The sequence below is a fragment of the Chroicocephalus ridibundus genome, chromosome 23 (assembly GCF_963924245.1).
Source record: "Chroicocephalus ridibundus chromosome 23, bChrRid1.1, whole genome shotgun sequence".
Classification (NCBI taxonomy): Eukaryota; Metazoa; Chordata; class Aves; order Charadriiformes; family Laridae; genus Chroicocephalus; species Chroicocephalus ridibundus.
This window is the reverse complement of record NC_086306.1, coordinates 1,717,735-1,736,133: the sequence shown is the minus strand read 5'-3', so window position 1 is coordinate 1,736,133 and position 18,399 is coordinate 1,717,735. Positions and strand designations below refer to the sequence as shown.

The 18,399-nt window shown below is 51.9% G+C and overlaps 2 protein-coding genes across 10 annotated transcripts in view; both read left to right on the top strand.

The window, feature by feature from the left end:
- Nucleotides 1–8,540, top strand: part of LOC134526596 (tetraspanin-15-like) — a 107,989-nt gene extending 99,449 nt beyond the window's left edge. For 7 of the 8 annotated variants that reach the window (XM_063358626.1, XM_063358630.1, XM_063358627.1 and 4 more), the window contains one exon: nucleotides 8,043–8,540. In XM_063358626.1, the coding sequence (XP_063214696.1) occupies nucleotides 8,043–8,273 (231 nt within the window). In that variant the 3' untranslated portion in view covers nucleotides 8,274–8,540. The remainder of the gene's footprint in view (nucleotides 1–8,042) is intronic. The other variant, XM_063358632.1, reaches the window with a different exon arrangement.
- Nucleotides 8,541–8,663: 123 nt separating this feature from the next.
- Nucleotides 8,664–18,399, top strand: part of SLC4A5 (solute carrier family 4 member 5) — a 39,113-nt gene continuing 29,377 nt past the window's right edge. For both annotated transcript variants that reach the window (XM_063358623.1, XM_063358622.1), the window contains exons 1-5: nucleotides 8,664–9,052; nucleotides 11,151–11,415; nucleotides 12,630–13,114; nucleotides 14,935–15,028; nucleotides 15,253–15,444. In XM_063358623.1, the coding sequence (XP_063214693.1) occupies nucleotides 14,956–15,028; nucleotides 15,253–15,444 (265 nt within the window). In that variant the 5' untranslated portion in view covers nucleotides 8,664–9,052; nucleotides 11,151–11,415; nucleotides 12,630–13,114; nucleotides 14,935–14,955. The remainder of the gene's footprint in view (nucleotides 9,053–11,150; nucleotides 11,416–12,629; nucleotides 13,115–14,934; nucleotides 15,029–15,252; nucleotides 15,445–18,399) is intronic.

Here is an 18,399-nt window from a genome sequence, read left to right as displayed (position 1 = left end):
TAAGCCATCAAGCACTGGGGGGGGGAGGGAAAAAAATTCCATCTGAGGAGTGGGGAAGTGGTTGTGTTCATTTGTCTTACTTCATTCAGAACGAAGCATCCGTGCAGCAACTCAATTATTTTTCTGCCTTTGCACAGTGCCTTTCATTCTCTCTCCCCCCCCGCCCCCGTTTCATTCTCCAATAACAATCCCGTCTCCTTGCCCTTCCTCTCAGCCAAGCTGCGGACCGAGGCCGAACCGTGATGCATTTCATATCGCTCTCAAAAAGACGTTTGAATGTAGTTGGCTGGCGGTCGATGGCAAATTCACCTTGTGGCCTCGTACGAGTTGTGTTTAATTATGAAGCAACCCCGGGTCTTTCGGCAGGCGCAGCAAAGCACATAAATTTGTCTTCTAGTGGCTCTATCCCTACCTGCCCTGCCTCTAGCAAGATTATCCAAGGAGTTTACAGCGCGCGTAAAACACGTTTGTAGTTAAAATAAGCCAAATGACCTCGTGGTTTGCTCTTTCAGCAGCCCAGGCGCTCCTTCAGCAGCTTTTACGCTGACCTCGGGTAAAGTTTTTCCAACTTTTCCCTTCCCGTGTCTTTGCAGGGGGTGTTCCCTGATGGTATTTCATCCTCCTTAGCAAGGGGAAGACGTAGCCGCTGTAAGAAGGTTGAAACAAGCGCATAGAAAAAGCTCTTCAACCTCTTTTTCTCCATCCGGAAGGAGCAGAAAGTGGCACCGGTCCAATTAAAAAGAAAAAAAAAAAAAAAAATCTCAGAAAGATCCCTGCCAAGGGTTAATATTCATCGACTCTGTGGCGCAGCCAAGCCGCAGTAAATTGTTGCTACCTCGGTTTCGCTTTGATATTTCATCAATCTCCGAAGCTCTACGCTGGGAGCAGCTACGGAGTAATAGGGCGTCGGCGTAAAGGTAGATGTTCCCCCCCCCCAAGAGTATAAATCCAGAAGATCGACTGTTTCAATTCTCAAAAATGCAGCGTTAGACTTGCAGTGGGCATTTTGTAGGTGGGCGTCTTCGTCTCTCGGTGACGCTCACGTTAAATGTTTCCTTCTGTAAAGGGCTTTGTATTGCCAAAGTTCTCTTTGCCTTTGCAAGACTAATTTGTATTTTCTTTGCTTTTTAATATCTCAGTTGCTCCAGGGGCTGGAAGGCGGTGTGTTCTCAAGCGGCTGCCACGTGCTTAATGTAGTAGAAAAGGGAAATAAAAGGGATTTTTCCATCTGCAGTCCATGACCTGTGTGAAAGCCCAGTCTATAAATATCAATTTGTGGAAGGAAAAGCCAATAAAAGATAAATGCTTGCCTTTTACTTGATTAGCTCTGGGAAAGCTTGAAATGATTCAACTCTTCTGTTTAGCAGGATCCAGCTTTACGGCCGCCCAAATGGGCAAGAACCTCCGGAGCCGGGCGCACGCCTGCGCAGCAGCCGGTGAGGTTTGCATGGAAAAGGGTTTTCTTGCAGTAAATTTTGCTGGCAGAAGACCCTCCTTGGGCTGATGGATTATTTTCTCCATGGCCGGAGTTGATTTTGTCGGGACTGCGATGCGGCGGGATGCGGTTAATCACGCTGTCGCCCTGCAAGGGCTCTTGAGCATCCTTTCGGTGCTGTTTTCCATCCTCGATTTTTACCCTTGTCAAGCCAAAAGCCAAATGGAGCCTTGTGTGTTCGATTGCCCAGGAAAATGCGGCTGGAGGAGCTGAGCTCCTTTCGAGTGCTCCGCAAAGGCCCAAAATGCAACCTTTCCACCCCAAATCGAGCCACCCATCGCGTTGCACAGGCACACGTGCATCCGCACGCGCCTAAGGGAAAACAGCTGGGGTTTTCCAGACTTTTTTCTTATTGTATAATAACGTGAAAATGAGTGTGCGGGCCCTTTCCTTCTTTGCATCCAAAAATGTTCCTGACTCCGAGCGTGCCTCCTTTTGCCAGCCATGGGAGAGATGAGCCATCAATCAACGAGCCTTTCCCAGCGAGGAGGAGATCGCAGTTAGATCTTGGCCGTACCACCCCCGCCCCCGGAGACCTGTTCCTAATGCAAAACCCTTTAATCCAAAAGAAGACGTGGAGCCGTTACGAGACAACGAGCGAAGCTGGGGCTCGGTGAGGATGGAGCTGAGCACCAAAAAGCCTCATAATAAAACTTACGGCACCTACGCGGGAGACAGAAATACGTGGTTTGTGCCTTGCCGAAGGGTCGGCCGTGCGCCAGAACCACAGAAATTGGAGCGTAGTTTCAAATACTTGAATATATTTAACTTCCTCAAGTGCTGGAAGAGAAGGAATAATCATCAGTTGTGTTGAAGTATCCCAAATTTCCGTATTAGTCTCATTTTGGTCTTGCGATGTTGGTAGGAAATTGGTAATTAGGACCGATGCTGTCTTGTTTGAAATGGTACAAAAAACGTCTTTGTTGGCTGCTGTCAGCCCCCAGGGGGGAGAGGGCTTTGGGCTTTGAAGGGGAGAGCAAGCCTTGACCCGAGAAGTGCGACATCCGCGTTTATCTGAGTCGGATCGCGCCGGAGAACCAGGATGCTTCACCGCCACCACAAAAAAAGAGCGGAGAACAGGCGCTGAAACCACCGGACCGCGTATTTCCAATCTCTTCTGAATCTCTCTTGTAATAGAAAGATGACTTTTCATGCCGTGGGGTAATCGCAGTGGATGAAGTGAGACATTTGCTGTGGCAGGGGCAATAACTATTTGTTTTCTGGAGCAATGGGTTGGGAAAAGCGGCCGGATGGGGTCTTTGCTCACCCAGACACGCCAACGCCCGGCGCTTAATGACGATACAGCACCCAGTTATAATTAGCGTCACCGTTGTAAGTTGGCTAGAAATAACTGCAAGTTCAGGAACGAAATAACAAGGGGTTTAATTTGCTTTTTGAGCTTTTGCTGGTTTGCGTGGAGAAAACTCCGAGGGGTCTTCCAGTAGCCGGGACTTGCAGACGTCCGTGGGAACCTTCTGGGATTAAATGAGGATTTCTAATCGGGGCATAAAACAAGAAAATAATCAGCCTGCCCTTGCCTGGCCGCGTGTCCCCGCATGCTTTTCCTGGGGCAGGGAGGTCCCTCTCGCGGGGACGGGGGAAATACAAACGAGGGGTTTGATGAAGCGGCGCGGGAGGATGTGAAAAGCTCCAAGTGATGAATGGGTTTTATTTCCCCGTTCTCCCGGGTGGCTCGTAAGCAATCGTACAGCCCCTGGGAGTCCGAGATAAAATCCCGAAGGATTTGTGCTTCGGAGTGCTTATTTTTTGTTCTCTCTGATGGAAATAAATGTCCTCTAGCTGCTTGGACGGGTTGGATGGGAGAATTTATGGCTGGCCCTCGCCGGCAGCAGGCGTCTCGCTCACCCTTTTGCTGGGTGAAAAGGAAGGCGTGGAAATTCCTTACCCGAAACTGGATTAATTTGGGGCTGACTTCAGCCATGCCTCTCCAGGGAGCGCCAAGGCGCTTGCCAGGAGATGGGGATCCAGGTCTTCAGCTCCAAAATGCCACTTTGGGTTGGCTCGAGGCCGCCGAGCTGCTACTGGGAAGAGCTGGAGAGGTGGGAAATGGCGGCAGACACCTGCGTTTTGCTCTCCATTTGGATATTTAACTTTTTCCTTAAAAGAAAAAAAACCCAACAACAAAGCAACAGGATGTCTCCTTCCTGCTGCAGCGTCGTGTGCTTAATGAGTTAAAACATAATAATCCAGGTACCTGCACGGCCGTAGTGATTATTGTTGCTTCTAGCGGTGATGCAAAGTTGTTTTTTTTCAAAGTTTCCCTTCTTTGAGTCGCGCTCAAGGTGTCTGGGGAGCCGAGGGCCAGGTGGGCAACGCGCGTGGGCAAGGGGAAGGACGGCAGGAAGGATCTGCAAGCCTTTACGCCCTCCCTCCTGCCGTGTGCGGATGGGAAACGAGACACTAAATCTCAAATAACGTCATCTGCGGGGTGGGTTTTTCCATAACTGTCACCGCGGGGCATCCCTGGCTTTGGGTACCGCCAAGTTAGAAATAGTATTATCAATGCAAATTGCAAGATATATATATATATATATCTATATACACACATAGTGCAATTGCTATTGCAATATCATTGCAAAAATTATATATATATACATATATATAAAAAAATATGTATATGTAGAATCATATGGTGACTTTCCGGTGGGTCTGCAGGGCTTTATTGATTCCCTCGGTACGCGAAGGTCGGGGGGTTTATTTTGCGCAGTAAGAGCAGCTCCTCGGTGACCCTCCTACCCCCGGGGAAACCCCCGTGCGTTTAAATCCCCCCCAGCCAAAAAGCTCCGGCAGCGGCAGGCGAGAAGACCTCCCGAGGCAGCGGTGGTTTCTCAATTTCACTGAAGGCCAGCCGGGGAAAAAAAAAAAAAAAGCAATTTTCCAACTTTAAATGACCCACAAGCAGTAACTCCCCCAAGCAGTTCTCCCCTCGGTCGCTGGTGATTACCATCCCGAGGCGGGGAAGTCGGGGAGAAAAGCAGCTTTTTAATATTTTTAGCCTCGTATTTGATACATTTTGTTAACATGCTCCTCTGCAATAACGCCTTCCCTCATATTGCAATGCAATAAAATCAGCGCTCGCGTTAGGAGTCTCTTTACTTCTGGAAAACATGGTGCCCTTGGTGCCGGAGATATTGAACGCATCTATATTCCTGACAGCTTTTTCTGTTTTCATTAAGCAGAAGAGGATATTTAGAGGCGAGCTGGAATGGATGTCGGTTCATAACTCAGAGGAGAGCGAAGGCTGGGGGATTGAGGACTTGGGGTAATTTTATGCCGCTCAAGAAATCCCCAGTTTAACCGGGATGCTGCGGTAACCTCAGATGTCGCATCGCCGGCGGGAGGGAGGGACGGCGTCCCCAAACCCGGCTGGGTTGGGAGAATTGGGTGCGTTTGCATGCAATTGATTGCAAACGCCAATCTTTTCTGAATTACTGTTTGGTTTAGGGCGGGAAAAAATGACACGCTTGCCTTAAAATTTGTCATTTCAAAGGGTTCTGCTTGCTTGGTCCTTTCACTGTATCAGCCGTGGGATTTTAATCCGCCCAGTGATGAAACGCTAATAGAAGTAAATAATACTAAAGCTTGACGTACATTTAAATGTTATTTTAGAACTTTTTAAGTCCTTAAAGGTTCTGCTGTTTGAATATGGATTAGCACAATCTTATTATCCGGATCCGCGTGGAAGCGGTTGCTCTGGGCTCTCCCTACAGTTCACGGAGAGAGGGAAGCGTGTCCAAGCATCGTCCAACCAGCCTTGACCTCCTGCATCCCGGCCTGGAGGTTGCTGCGGCTTCTGGGGGCCAAAGCGGGGACGGATATGGGGTGGGAGAGCAAGACCCCGGCTGGCGTTTCCATGACAAAGTCTTTGGTTTTGGTATTTTTGCTTTGCCGTCAAAAGCAAGCTCCGTCCCAGGTGACGGCGAGGTTGCACAGCCCGGCTTTGGTCCTGCGCGTGTTCTCGGGGAGCGAATGCATCTCTCGCAGTTTGAGCCGGAGATGAACGCCGTCTCCGCAGGCAGGCTGAAATCATTTCGTAGAGTGTTTGGGAAGGAGTTGCCGGCTGAGACGGATATATAATACGCAGCGCAGCGGCGAATATTTTGAGGGCGGCGGGGAGCTACGCAGATACCCACACATAAGTTGCCGGGGCTGTAAGATAACCTGATTTTGGGCCATTTGGAGAACAAAAGGAGATGCTGAGGTGTTTCCAGACCAGTTTTTCTTTCAGCAGCTGCAGTTGTCTTGCCCAGCAAAGGATCCTAATGGAACAAATCCAGCACTTCGTAGAATCATGGCATGGTTCGGGTTGGGAGGGACCTTAAAGCCCACCCAGTGCCACCCCCTGCCCTGGGCAGGGACACCTCCCACCAGCCCAGGTTGCTCCAAGCCCCGGCCAACCTGGCCTTGAACCCCTCCAGGCATGGAGCAAACTCTGTAATTCCCACAATCGGGAAAGCCCTGCTCGCCGTAACCACGCAGCAGCCTCTGGCACCTCATCTGTTCTTTTGGCGATTAATCCTATTATCAGTAATTAGGTGGAACGTCAAATAAGCAGGGTGCTCTTTGAGGATCGGTGGGTGCCATGAGGAAAGTGGGAACGGGGCAAGCTCCAAGTGAGGATTTGTCCTGGATTGAGCGACACAGGATTAATTTCCCTTTCCGTAATTTTACTTTTCAGTAAGATCTCTTCTAACGCTTGGGAAAAACGTATTTTTAGGAGACTCTGGTGCCTGAATTGGTGACGATATTCCCTTTCCAGGCAGCTCTGGAGGGGGTGGTTCAAGGTCTGGGTGTTTTCCAGCCCCCACCAGGCGCGGGGACGAGGAGGAGCGAGAGCCGGGCGCCAGCCCCCCGGGATTATTTCATCCCAGGAACGGCCCCTTCCAGGGAAACGAGGGAGTTTGAGGAGTTTTCTCTCTGGGATGAGAACTCCTGGCCCCGGTGCCGGAGCCCTGAGCCCTTCCCTTCTTCCCGAAGCCATAGCTTTTTCCCCGATTCCCCTTCCTGGGTGGGGAGGGGTCACGGGGAGAGAGAATAATTGTCTAAAGGACAATAAATTGTGGGTTCCTCCAACCCGCACTTCATCAAACCCCCAAAACTTCAGGGAATGGCTCTCCATGTTGGGAGAGCATCTCATGGGACGCGGTCTTCCCCTTCTCCTGACTCGCTGAAGGAAGAGCTGTCAATCCGGGGGGAGACCCGTCGGGATCCGCCTCCAGGTGAATTTGGGGAGGCAGAATAAATTATTGAGCTGTTTGGGGGAGGCTTTTGCGGGAGGCAGAAGCGGCTCGTGCGGATGGCGGGGTATTTCTCCGTCTCTGAAAAGCCAATTAATAAACCCCGGTGGTGTTTGGGTTTGCCTGTTTGCTTTCAGCTCGCTGGGGGATGTTTATCTGATTTGCTTTTTCCCTGTGGAGTTTTTCCCTCCATTTTCTGCAGCCTCCTCCGGGCAAACGCTTTTTCCCTTTCCGCTCCGGGATAAAACAAAACGGTCCCTCATTTAAGATGCTTTCGAACCGTTTGCTCTTATCCCCGTTTATCTGTCTCTTCGTGTTCCCACTTTCCAGACTATTTAACGGCTCAAGTAGGACCCAGAGAAATGATTAATAACGTTTTTCAGCTCCAAAACCAACGCGCTGCGATAGTACAGGAGGTTCCAGCTGACGGATGGTGCAGGTGCAACGGGGTTATTTATTGATCCTTGTTGCAAGGAATGGTTATGCAGAAAAAAAACAACGCGTTAACTAGCCTCAAAAACGAGAGGAAAAGCCCTGATGGTCTCGTCCTTCTTCATCCCGTCTCGTGCCTTGTAAATATCTATAAAACTGCACTCTGTGTATCCCGGTGCTGACCCCAAAGCATCTGGGGGGGTGTTGTAGAGAATAAACCTTATTTCTACATATCAGTAGTCGAGGCGGGTACGAGGTTCGTACAAAAGGTGCGGTTTGTGCTGAAAACGCTCTGGTTGCCATCATGGCCCGGCGCTCCGATTGCCACCGTGGCCCTCATCAGCGTCTGGTCTGCAAATAGCTCCTGGCGAGGGCTTGTCGCCTGGTGCTCGTAGCCACCGCCGGGGAAACATCAGGTGAAATCCAAGCAACGTGCTTGAAATCTTGTGCTGATGAAAATGCTTGGGGTTTGGGTTTGTTTTTTTCTTTTTCCCCCTTCTCCTGAAGATTTTTTAATTCCCTGAGAGCCAGCAGGGAAATGGGAAATAACCCGGGTGGCACCGGGCTTGCAGCAATATCTTGATCTCAGCCAGAGCCTGGAGCTCTGCCCCTGTCTCGGTGACATCCAACTAATCTGCATCCCGCTGCCGGGGCTGGGGAGGGAAGTCGTGAGATGGACGCGGCCGTTAATGAGTTTAGCAACGAGCCTGTTGCTTTGGCAGAAGATTTTACTGGAGCTTGTCCTCTCTCGTCTCGTGGCCAGGTTTGGCAGTTCAGGTGACACCAGGAGAAGACTTTCCTCCCTTTTCAGGAAGGGTTTGCACGACTATCGTGGCTTAAATACTCCTGTTTTGCAGGTGATCGGCCTCGTGATGGCTTGGCTGTATTGGCAAAAGCTCAACGAGATCTACTCCAAGCTGGACACCGTTGACTTCAGGATCCTGGAGATGCGGGATTTCAGCTTCGGGGCGGTGGATCTGAGCGGCGCGGGCTGGTGCTGGTGCTTGCCCAGGGAAGGGGGCTACATTCCCGTCAATGCTGAGGAAGACGAGGAGGAGGAAGGCGCCATCTGCCACAGCAAAGTGTGAGAAGGTGGAGGACTGAAAGGCAGCTCTCCAGGGAGGCGGTGGATGTTGAATGTGGAAATAATGTGATTTATCTTCTCAGGTTCAGGAGATACTTTGGGGGAAACCGTAAAGGAACACTGGAAAGTTATAAAATATGGAACGCGCTCTGCGGGCCCGTGAGCTCACCGGGGCCCTTTTACTGCCTCGGTGTTTTGAAGTGTTTGTACATCTCCTCGTTATTTTTTTTTTTTTCAGTTTTTTTTACACAATAAATGTGACTTCTGTTGCGTTTCGCGAAGTTGCTTCCGCTCGCCGCACGCCCGTCGGGCCACCGGGAAGGGAAGCAGCACCATTGTTGTTGCACTTTGGGGGTATCTTTATAGTTATATTTAGCCTGATTTCCTGAAAAATAGTGGCTTTACCGTAGATTCCCGGATGTGCCCGGACGCTAGATGTGCCCAGACCGCAGAAAGACATAGCTAAAGGAAAAAAACACAGCAGCTTGCTCTGTAGAGCCTTTCCAAAGGGCTTTTCCAGGAATCGAATCCCCGGGGAGGCACCAACTTGCACCTCCTGGACCAAGATGGATATTTGGGCAAGGCTTGGACAGGGGGGGAAAACACCCATTTCTGAAGATTTCTGGCTCTTCTCTATGAACCGCAGCTTCGTTTTTTATCCCCAGTACATGGAAAAGGAGAGCCCGGTAATTTTTAAAACAAAAATGACTTCAATGTGGCAACGTGCTGCCCCTGGGGATGGTGGTAACTCCCCTCTGCTGGAGACCAACCTTTAATGACCAGGTAAGGAATTACCTTTTATAATAATGTCTTTTTTAGCACAACAACTTGATGAACTTGTGTTCCCCAGGGCTCAGTATTTGGGCTGGTTCTCTTTAATATCTTTATTAACGACCTGGAGGAGGGGATCGAATGCACCCTCAGTAAGTTTGCAGACAACACCAAGTTGGGCGGGAGTGTTGATCTGCTTGAGGGTAGGATGGGTCTAGAGGGGGATCTGGGCAAGCTACATTGATGGGCCAAGGCCGATGGTGTGAGGTTCAACGTGGCCAAGTGCCAGGTCCTGCGCTTGGGTCTCACCAACCCCATGAATGCTACAGGCTGGGGGCAGAGCGGCTGGAGAGCTGCCCAGTGGAAAAGGACCTGGCGGTGGTGGTCAACAGGGGTCGGATTACAAGCCATCAGTGTGCCCAGGTGGCCAAGAAGGCCCACAGCATCCTGGCCTGTGTCAGGAACTGTGTGGCCAGCAGGACTGGGGCACTGACCGTCCCCCTGTACTCGGCACTGGTGAGGTCCCTCCTCGAGGGCTGTGTCCGGTTTTGGGCCCCTCGCTCCAAGAAGGACCTTGAGGGGCTGGAGCGTGTCCAGAGAAGGGCAACGGAGCTGGTGAGGGGTCTGGAGCGTGAGTCTGGTGAGGAGCAGCTGAGGGAGCTGGGGGTATTCAGCCTGGAGAAGAGGAGGCTGAGGGGAGACCTTCTCGCTCTCCACAGCTCCCTGAAAGGAGGGGGTAGCCAGGGGGGGTCGGTCTCTTCTCCCAAGGAACAGGCGATGGGACAAGAGGAAAAGGCCTCGAGTTGCGCCAGGGGAGGTTCAGGATGGATATTGGGAAAAATTTCTTCATGGAAAGGGTTATCAAGCATTGGAAGAGGCTGCCCAGGGCAGTGGTGGAGTCGCCATCCCTGGAGGGATTTAAAAGCCGGGCAGACGCGGTGCTGAGGGACGTGGGGTAGTGGGGGTTTGGGCAGTGTCGGGTTGATGGTTGGACCTGATGATGTGAAAGGTCCCTTCCAACCGAAACCGTTCTATGATCGAGGCGGCAATTCCCTCCCACATCACGCAGGTTATAGGAATTAAACAGCCGGTGTGTGTTGGGTCCAACCCTGCACCGGTAAGTTGAGCTGCGCTGGGAACCGGGCCCGCAGAGGGAAACCCAGTGGAACCCTCTGCAAAGCTCCCCGGGAGCTGGCGCAGCAATAACCTGCCCCGGGCAAAGCTTCCCGCAGCAGCCCTGGGTCCAACGCAGAGGAGGGAGCGGAGATCGGGGACCCGTTTTCTCTCCGAACGCACCAAAATCCCTCGAGTACCCCCCGGGGGGCGGCTGTAGTTGCCGCATCTACCAAGCGGAGAAGGAATCATCTCAAAAAGCAAAATGCGAAGGGGGGGGAAAAAAAAATTAAAAAAAATAATTCTTTTTTTTTTTTTTTTCCAAAGAGCGTATGTATGTGTCCGCAGCGCCCCTCGGCGAAAGAAACGCTGAGTTTTTTAGTGGTGCTTTTTATTAATAAGGGTATTTTGGAAGCCGGAGGTTGGCTTCCTTTATTTGGATGCCCAAGCAGGGCAAGGCGGGTGAGCTCTGGTGTGCGACTGCCGGGCTCTGTCTCCCTCTTCTGACTGTTTCCAGCCTTTATTTTTTAACTAAATGAGAAGCCGTCCCCAGCACAGGCCTAAAAAAAAAAATAAACCAACACTTTTTGAACTGTTTGTTTCCTTAAATCCTGTCGGGAATGGAGCTGTGAACCCACCAGGGCTGAGCGGCGGCGTCGGTGAATTTTTTTAGAACGGCGGGGCTAATGTTAGAGCGGGTTTTGGGGTGGTGGTTTGTTTTTTTTTTTGGAAGCGGAGAAGGTAACACCCGCAGCCCGGGGAAATCTGGCGAGCACAGTCATTTAAGGAATAATAAATAACAGGGTGGCTGCCTTCGCCCAGGCAGCTCACGGGCTCCGGGGATTTTGCTTTTCTTCCTTCTTCCCCTTTCCCACCTCCCCAGGAGGCGTTTGGTAAAACCTTAAGAAATACAAGGGGGTAAATTCAACCCGCTCTTTGTATTTCCATGTATTTGGAGAGAGAAAGTTCATTGCTCTTATTTTTCTCTTTATTCCAGGACAAGCAGCCGCCAACACCTCCGTACCGTTCCTCCTGGCTGGGCAGAGCCGGACCCCGGCACAGGCGGCATTGAACGGGTCGGATGCAGGTTTTCACGCCTGGATTAATACTGGTTTTCGGCAGGTGGGGGGAGACAGGGAGACAGGGAGAAGTCGATTCCTGCATCAAGTTTGGCACCCGGCACCCGTATTCCCACGGAGCGTTGGTCCGCAAACGCCTGGAGGACGGGAAAGGCAGATTTAAGCAAGGGCGTGGAATCCCAGGTGCGCTTTGGGAAGGCTTTTCTCCCCGCTTACAAACATCCCTCGTAACTCTAAATAAAGGGGATGCCAATAACATTCCCTAATTCACCCTGAATTCCGCATCTTGAAATCGCTGCTGCCTCGCTCCGCACCTCACCCTGCTACGCGTGGAAGAGCAGGAGTATTGCATCCAGTGCTGGGGCACCAACAGCAGGACACGGAGCTGTCGGAGCGGGGCCGGAGGAGGCCCCGGAGATGCTGGGAGGGCTGGAGCCCCTCTGCTGTGGGGACAGGCTGAGAGAGCTGGGGGGGTTCAGCCTGGAGAAGAGAAGGCTCCGGGGAGACCTTGGAGCCCCTTCCAGTCCCTAAAGGGGCTCCAGGAAAGCTGGGGAGGGACTCTGGAGCAGGGAGGGGAGCCATGGGACGAGGGGGAAGGGTTTTACACTGACAGAGGGGAGATTGAGATGAGATCTGGGGAAGAAATTGTTTGCTGTGAGGGGGGTGAGCCCCTGGCCCAGGTTGCCCAGAGAAGCTGTGGCTGCCCCATCCCTGGAGGGGTTCAAGGCCAGGTTGGCCGGGGCTTGGAGCAACCTGGGCTGGTGGGAGGTGTCCCTGCCCAGGGCAGGGGGTGCCACTGGGTGGTCTCTAACGCCCCTTCCCACCCAAACCATTCTATGACTCTATAATAAAATCTGAATAAAATCTGGAATAAAGTATCAAACAGGTTTTGCTTTGCTTCCGCTGCGACTCCGGATCGTGCCATCGAATAATCTCCCCAGAGGCGAGAGAAAAGCCCCTTTATCAGATGACCTCAAAGCACAAAGTCTGATTTCCCAGTCCTCGTTTTTTCTGCTTAACGATGAGGCTGGTTGTGGCGAAGCGCCGGGCGCCGCTTTGATGCGGATTTATTGATACCCCCGTTAAAAGGCTGAGCGGCGGCGAGGAAGCCGGGCGTTAAATAGAAGCAGACGTGTCGGGAAGCGAAGCGGGCACGCTCGTGTGACCCAGAGCTTGGTTTTCACAGAATCGAATTTACGGATGTTCCACACTTTAAAAGCAAAACGTGGAAAGTGCAAAATAATTCGGCGCGCAACCCTCATCGAAAAACCCCACCAAACTGTATTTGATGGCCCAAGGGCCGCTCCTGTCGTCCCCGGGAGTTTAGGAGCTTTTTTGGTGATGGTGATGCTTCTCTGCACCTCCCTGAAGAATTTCCTTCCATTCCTTGACATCAGATGTAGAGGATATTGCACGGAGACAAAAAATAAAAGCAGTTGCCCTCCCAGATCCCTGGCAATGAAGGCAAAATTGCTGCAAAAAAAAAAACCAAACCCCGCACAAACCCTAAAGCCCCCAGAAGGCGCAGATGTTGAAGATGTTGAAGTTGGGGATGGACAACTTGATTTTTCCTACGTCCCGGTGGTCTGATACCTAGAGACCATCACTGCGTGAGACCAGGTCTCCGCTGGCGTGAAACGTCCCATCCTCTCCAGAGGTCTCTTTGCATCCCGTCATGCCTTTCTGCTCCCAAAGTCGATCGGCGGCGCCCAAAATACATTTTAACCTGGGAGCTACAGAGCGTTTGGCAGTAGGCGTCGATGCGATGGTTGCAAGAGCAGCTTTCTCTCAAGGCAATCCGGGCTCCCGCACCCACCGGCGCCCGTGACTTTCCTCTGCGGCCCCATCCTCTGATTTCTCAGCGTTTTCCGGGGAGCTCAAGGTGAGTTTATTAACGGGAAAACTTGGTTTTGTGGAACGGGGAGCTGGTGGCTGTAGTGGGGATGAATTGGCAAGGATAACGGTGCTCTCCTTTTCTTCCCCTTCTTTCCAGCGCGCTTGCCGTCGTGTTTTGAAGTCTGCGTCACGCTTGTGTTTGTGTGCTTGTGTCCCGGGGGGGGAAGCTTTATATCTTAAAAAATTAGAGGGGAAAAAAATCCCAGGCTAGATATGACTCTCATAAACGAGCCGTAATCAATCAGGACCTTTCATTAATCAGTGGATCTGACGGGGGTTTCTCAGATGGGTTATTTTTGCCGCCCAACAGAGCTGCGGTAGAGCTCCCGCCAGCCAAGCTAGATTGCAAAAAAATAAGAAAAAAAAAAAAAAAATTATATTTCTTCCTAATATAGACCCAGCCGAAGGGTTGTGGTGTCCCCATCCATCATCCGGGGACCCCGACCCAGCGCTGGAGCTCGTGGGGAAATCTCTTGGGGGATTTGCGATACTTCGTCCGTTAGAAGGTACCGGCTCATTTTTAGAGCAAAAATATTTATGCCGGCAGCTGGGTGGGGATTTTTTGCTGTTTCTCCTGCTAGAACCAGCTTCCTAAAATCCTCAGAATTGGCCCCATAATGTTATTCCAAGGAAATCAAGGCTTGTGACTGATGTTACCCCTTAATACGCCCGGGTTTGGGGCAGGGTTGTCCATCCGGAGGTGTTTTGCCCACTGAAATTGGTTCCTGCACCCGTGCAAAAAAAAAAAAACCATCGGTCAAAAAAAAAAAATCCCAAATCTGTTAAACCAAGAGGTGTCTGCAAATAGCAACTGGGTTAAGGCTGGAGCTCGGATTGGGCTAAAAATCGTCTTTGCCTTGGGGGAAAATGGGTCAATAACTGGGCAACCCAAGCAGAGGCGACCTGGCCAGCCCCGGACCCTTCCAGATATTCAGACGCACACCCCGTTCGCTTTATATTTTTAAACTATTTGGCTTGAATTGAGAGGTTTTATTCCTTAAAATAGATGGATAGTGGTATATTGCCACGGACGCGAGCAGCCGGAAGGGGGGACACGGGGAGGCTGGCTCTCCGACCGCTCTCAAAGTGACTTTGGGAGGCATCGACCGGGCTGCCATGAATAGTAACCGTTCTCCCATCCAAGTCAAGTGTGAAAGGCAATCACTGGAGGTCAGATAATTAGCAGATTAATTAGCGGCCGTGGCAAAATCCAAAGAAACTCATACGGGGAATAAAACAACAGGTTTGAAGGAAGGTATCTGGAAGCAGCGGCGTGTGCGCGGTGTAAAATCTGTGCTTAGGGGATGGGGGAAAATGAACTTTGCTTCTGCAAAACCTCTTTTATGTCTGCAGGTCCCCCAAAAATATTAAAGGGGTGCTTGTGGCCAGCAAGCGACCCCTGTTAACTCAACTTGTGTCCGTAATCGTACCGGCAAATCTCTGTAGTCACCTCTTACGCTTCACTTTACGCCTTCCTCTGAGCAGCAGAAGTAAGAGACGGGAGACGTAACCCCGGTGAAATTTATACGGATTTCCTTAAATACGGGGAGAGCGGAGGTGGAGCGCAGGCAGGGCTGAGAGCTCGCCGTGGCGAGACGCGGGTGCCGGCAGGAGGTGCCGGAGGATCCCCGGTGCATCCCTAGGGAAGATCCCGGCTCCCCGGTGCATCCTCGCCCCGGGTGGGATCTCACTGGGGCCCCACCTGAAGGATTCCCAGAGCGGGGAGCCCCCGGCGGGCCGGCGAGGAGGCCATTCCCTCCCCAGCACCCTTTAAATTCTCTCTTCTTTCTCCACCCCGCGGCTCAGCTCACTCCGAGCGGTGGGACCATGCTGGAGGATGAGGACGGGATGAGCGAGAGGGGGCTCAGCAGCTCCAGGAGGAGATACGACGATGAGGAAGGTGAGCGAAACCTCGGGGGACGCCCCACACGGCAGCGGGCTCTTCCCTCTGGGGGCTCGGTTCGGCCTCGTCCCATCCGCAACATGGGAAAAGCCCCCGGGGGTGTTTTAAGCCTGGTGGGAAGATGGCAAATATCTCCCTGGCTTATTTTTTGGCAAGTGAGGAAACCCCAGATCCGCTCTCTTAAAGCTTTTTTATTTTTATTTTGGTTTTTTCCCCTCTAGATTACCACTCCATCTACATCGGGGTGCCGGTGCCCCGGGGCTACCGGAGGAAACGGCGTCGGCGAAGATCTGCCTCCAGCCGGGACAGGACCAGCGAGAGCGAGCGGCACTACGAGCGCCAGGATCGCTCCGACACCGACGACGGTGGCCACGGCTGCTACGAGAGCGGCAACGACAACGCCAGCAGGACCAGTGAGTCGCCCCACCGCCGCGCCGGGCTTCCCAAAAAAAGCAGGAGGGGTTTTGAAGCGTGTTTTAATCCAGGATTAAACCGCCCCCGGTGCACTTAACGGCGTCGCTTGGCCCAGCGTTTGCATTTGGCGCTGCTTTTCCCCACCCTTCCCAGGTTTAGTTTTCCTTGTGGATGTCTCAGAGCCGGGCAAAGGGTGTGAAATGGGATTTGAGGCTGGGATTTGATGGATGGGGTAAAAAGAAGTTGTCCTTGCCCTTGGGACCTTGTCCTTGGGAGCTTGTCCCTGCCCCTGGGAGGACGCTAACGAAGAAATGGGGGTACAGCGGGGTCCCCGGGGACGCAGACATCCTCTGGGCATCACACCTTGTTCCCGACAGGCTTTTGCCCGGTCTCGTTAAATCTCCTTAGCGAAGATTAACGTTTTGCACAGCAAAGTAGCTGTCGATCTCTCGGGTTTGGGGTTTTTTTTTTTCCACCCTGCCTATAGATGTTGGCATTTGGGTTGATGCCGGTCGCCGCTCCGCAGGGCAGGCAGGGGCTCGGCTTTGCTTTTCCCTATGGAAGGGAAAGTTTTCCAGGGTTGTTGGGTTTGGGTTTTTTTTTTTGTTTGGTTGGTTGGGTTTTTTTGCATGGGGAGACGTTTTTTATTGCCGCGGGCTTTGCTCACAGCTCCTTCGTATGCTTTCGGCAGCGGCGCGAGCGGGACCACGGTCCCGTCCTTTCCGCAGGCAGTAAACGCCGCCGGGATATAACACCGGGCTGGTTTTTGGGGGGGGCAAAGTCATTTTATGGAAGAAACCCCCCTCCCAAAAGCCTCAACTATACAGCAGCTCTGCTTTCCCCCAGAAAATCTCCCTCATTTGGATGGTTTTTACCCTAAAAATCTCTACCCTGCGCTCGGTGGGGGTTATTCCCGCCTTGCTCCGAGTGGGAAACAAAATCCCTCCGCAAAATGACCCCAAACCTTTAATTTCTGTCCTCCCCCCTCTTCCTCCCTCCCCTTTCTCGCTCACTCCATCCCGCTGCCGCCCAAAGCGCTCACCTCTCCTACACGCGTCCCGTTTGATTTGGTAACTTCCCGTCATGAGAGCCGAAGGGAAAGGAAAGTGCTTTATATTCCCTATAATCTGCTCCTTAAGCCTCGGGAGTTTAACAAGCCTGAGTGGATAAAGGAGGAAGTTTGGAGGTTTGGGGTTTTTTGTGGTGGTTTTTTTTTTTTTTTTTTTTTTTTTTTTTTCTCCTCTCCTTACCGTGCAGCAAAGGTTTGGTTTAGCCGGGAAGAAATGGGGGGAAAAATGGAAACGATTCCAGGTAGGTGTTCTTTTCCCTCGCTCCTCAGCGTCCGTGGTGCGGGGAGCGGGAGGGGAAGAAAAACTCCATTTTTCTTTTTTTTTTTTTTTTTTTTTTTTTGGCTTTCCAAGGGAAAAGCAACTTGGGAGCCTGCGGGCGGGGGGGGGATGTGGGTTGAGGGTCAGGGCATCGAGCTCCAAAATTCACCCCAAAAAATACAAGGTGGGGGGGAAGCTGTACCAGCTTCCAGTGCTCCAGGGCAGTGGGGAAGCGGAAAAGACGGTATTTGGAAGGAGAAAAGTCTCCCAGACCTGGGGTTTTCTTGAATGGGAACACAGCATCTAATCCCATGGGATGTGCACCCTACTATCCTCTTTTTTTTATGGGGGGGGGACCCTTCTGAGCCATGAAACCCTGGGAAAAGGCTGTTGCGTACCGAGAAGGACCGCGCCAGCGGATGGTTAATGTGCCGGAGCCTTAAATAAGGCTTAGTCCCGCTGCCCAGCCGGATTCCAAACCCCGGGCGGCATCGCGTTCCCCCATTTTATCACCTTTTTTATTGTACCTAAAGCCAGAGCGGGATTTTTGGTTTGGAAAAGCATCGCTAGGCGAGGTTTTGCTGCAGGATTGACGTTGGGGTGCGAAGGGCTCTGCACACCTGAAATTAAAGGAGGTATAAATCAGTGCGACTGGTCCGTCCCGTCCAATTACCCATGGAAATGTGGGCTTTTGCGTATATAAAATTATCCTGTACGATCGCGCGCGTTAACGCCGAGCTCATTCTGCAGCTGTGGGCTCCGTTCGGATGCACCGTGGCTGAAACCACGGTGGAGGTTTGGTGGGCATCAAGCAGGAACTGCAGCTGGGAGCGTTTTCCCGTCGTAAAAGCTGGTTCCGGGAGGTAGGGATCCGCTCGGGGCACCCGTCAAAACTGTGTCTTGCAAGAGATAGGAGCCGATTTTGGGGTGGCTTTGTGGGTTTTGGCCAGTATCGCTGCAATAGTTTTAATCTTGCGTCCCCTGGAGGTGCCAAGCCCTGGACGCCGCTATTCAGTGCTTCCTCCCAAGCGAATACCTGCTGCTTCCCGGGATTAATTTAGGTGCTGGATCAATTTTCCAGGAGAAAAAAAAAATAATTTTTGAGAACTGGGTTGTAACCAGCTGCTGGTCCGGGTGCTTTCCCCGGGCACGAAAGGGTCCTCCAGGTGAATAAAGCCCGTGAATTTTGGCTGCACGGCGTTGTTGGTTTAGCAACCGGCTCTTTTCGGGTCAGCGAGCGGCGGGGAGAGGAGGTGGAAGCACACGTTGTGCGCTGAGAGACGGGTTTATTCCTTCAGCTGGGGAGAGAATGGGGGAAAAAAGCTAAAAAAAAAAAAAACCAACCCAAAAAACCTCTTTACGTGCAAGCTTTCCTTTATCTTTCGTGGTTTCCAGCGGCTAAAGTGTGTCACCCAAGACGGGTATTTCCAGCGAACTCCCTTTGCTGCCATCCGGATTGTGGCATTTCTAGTGAATTTGGGGGTTTGAAGGAAATTTAAGGTTTGGTTTGCAGAGCAAAGCAGGCGGCGTGAAGCCTTGGCCCCGGGGGTCGGCGGGGGTAGGGGGGGGAGTTCTGGTATCGCACCGATTTCATCCTCTCTTACGCGAACAGCACTTAGGCTTAAA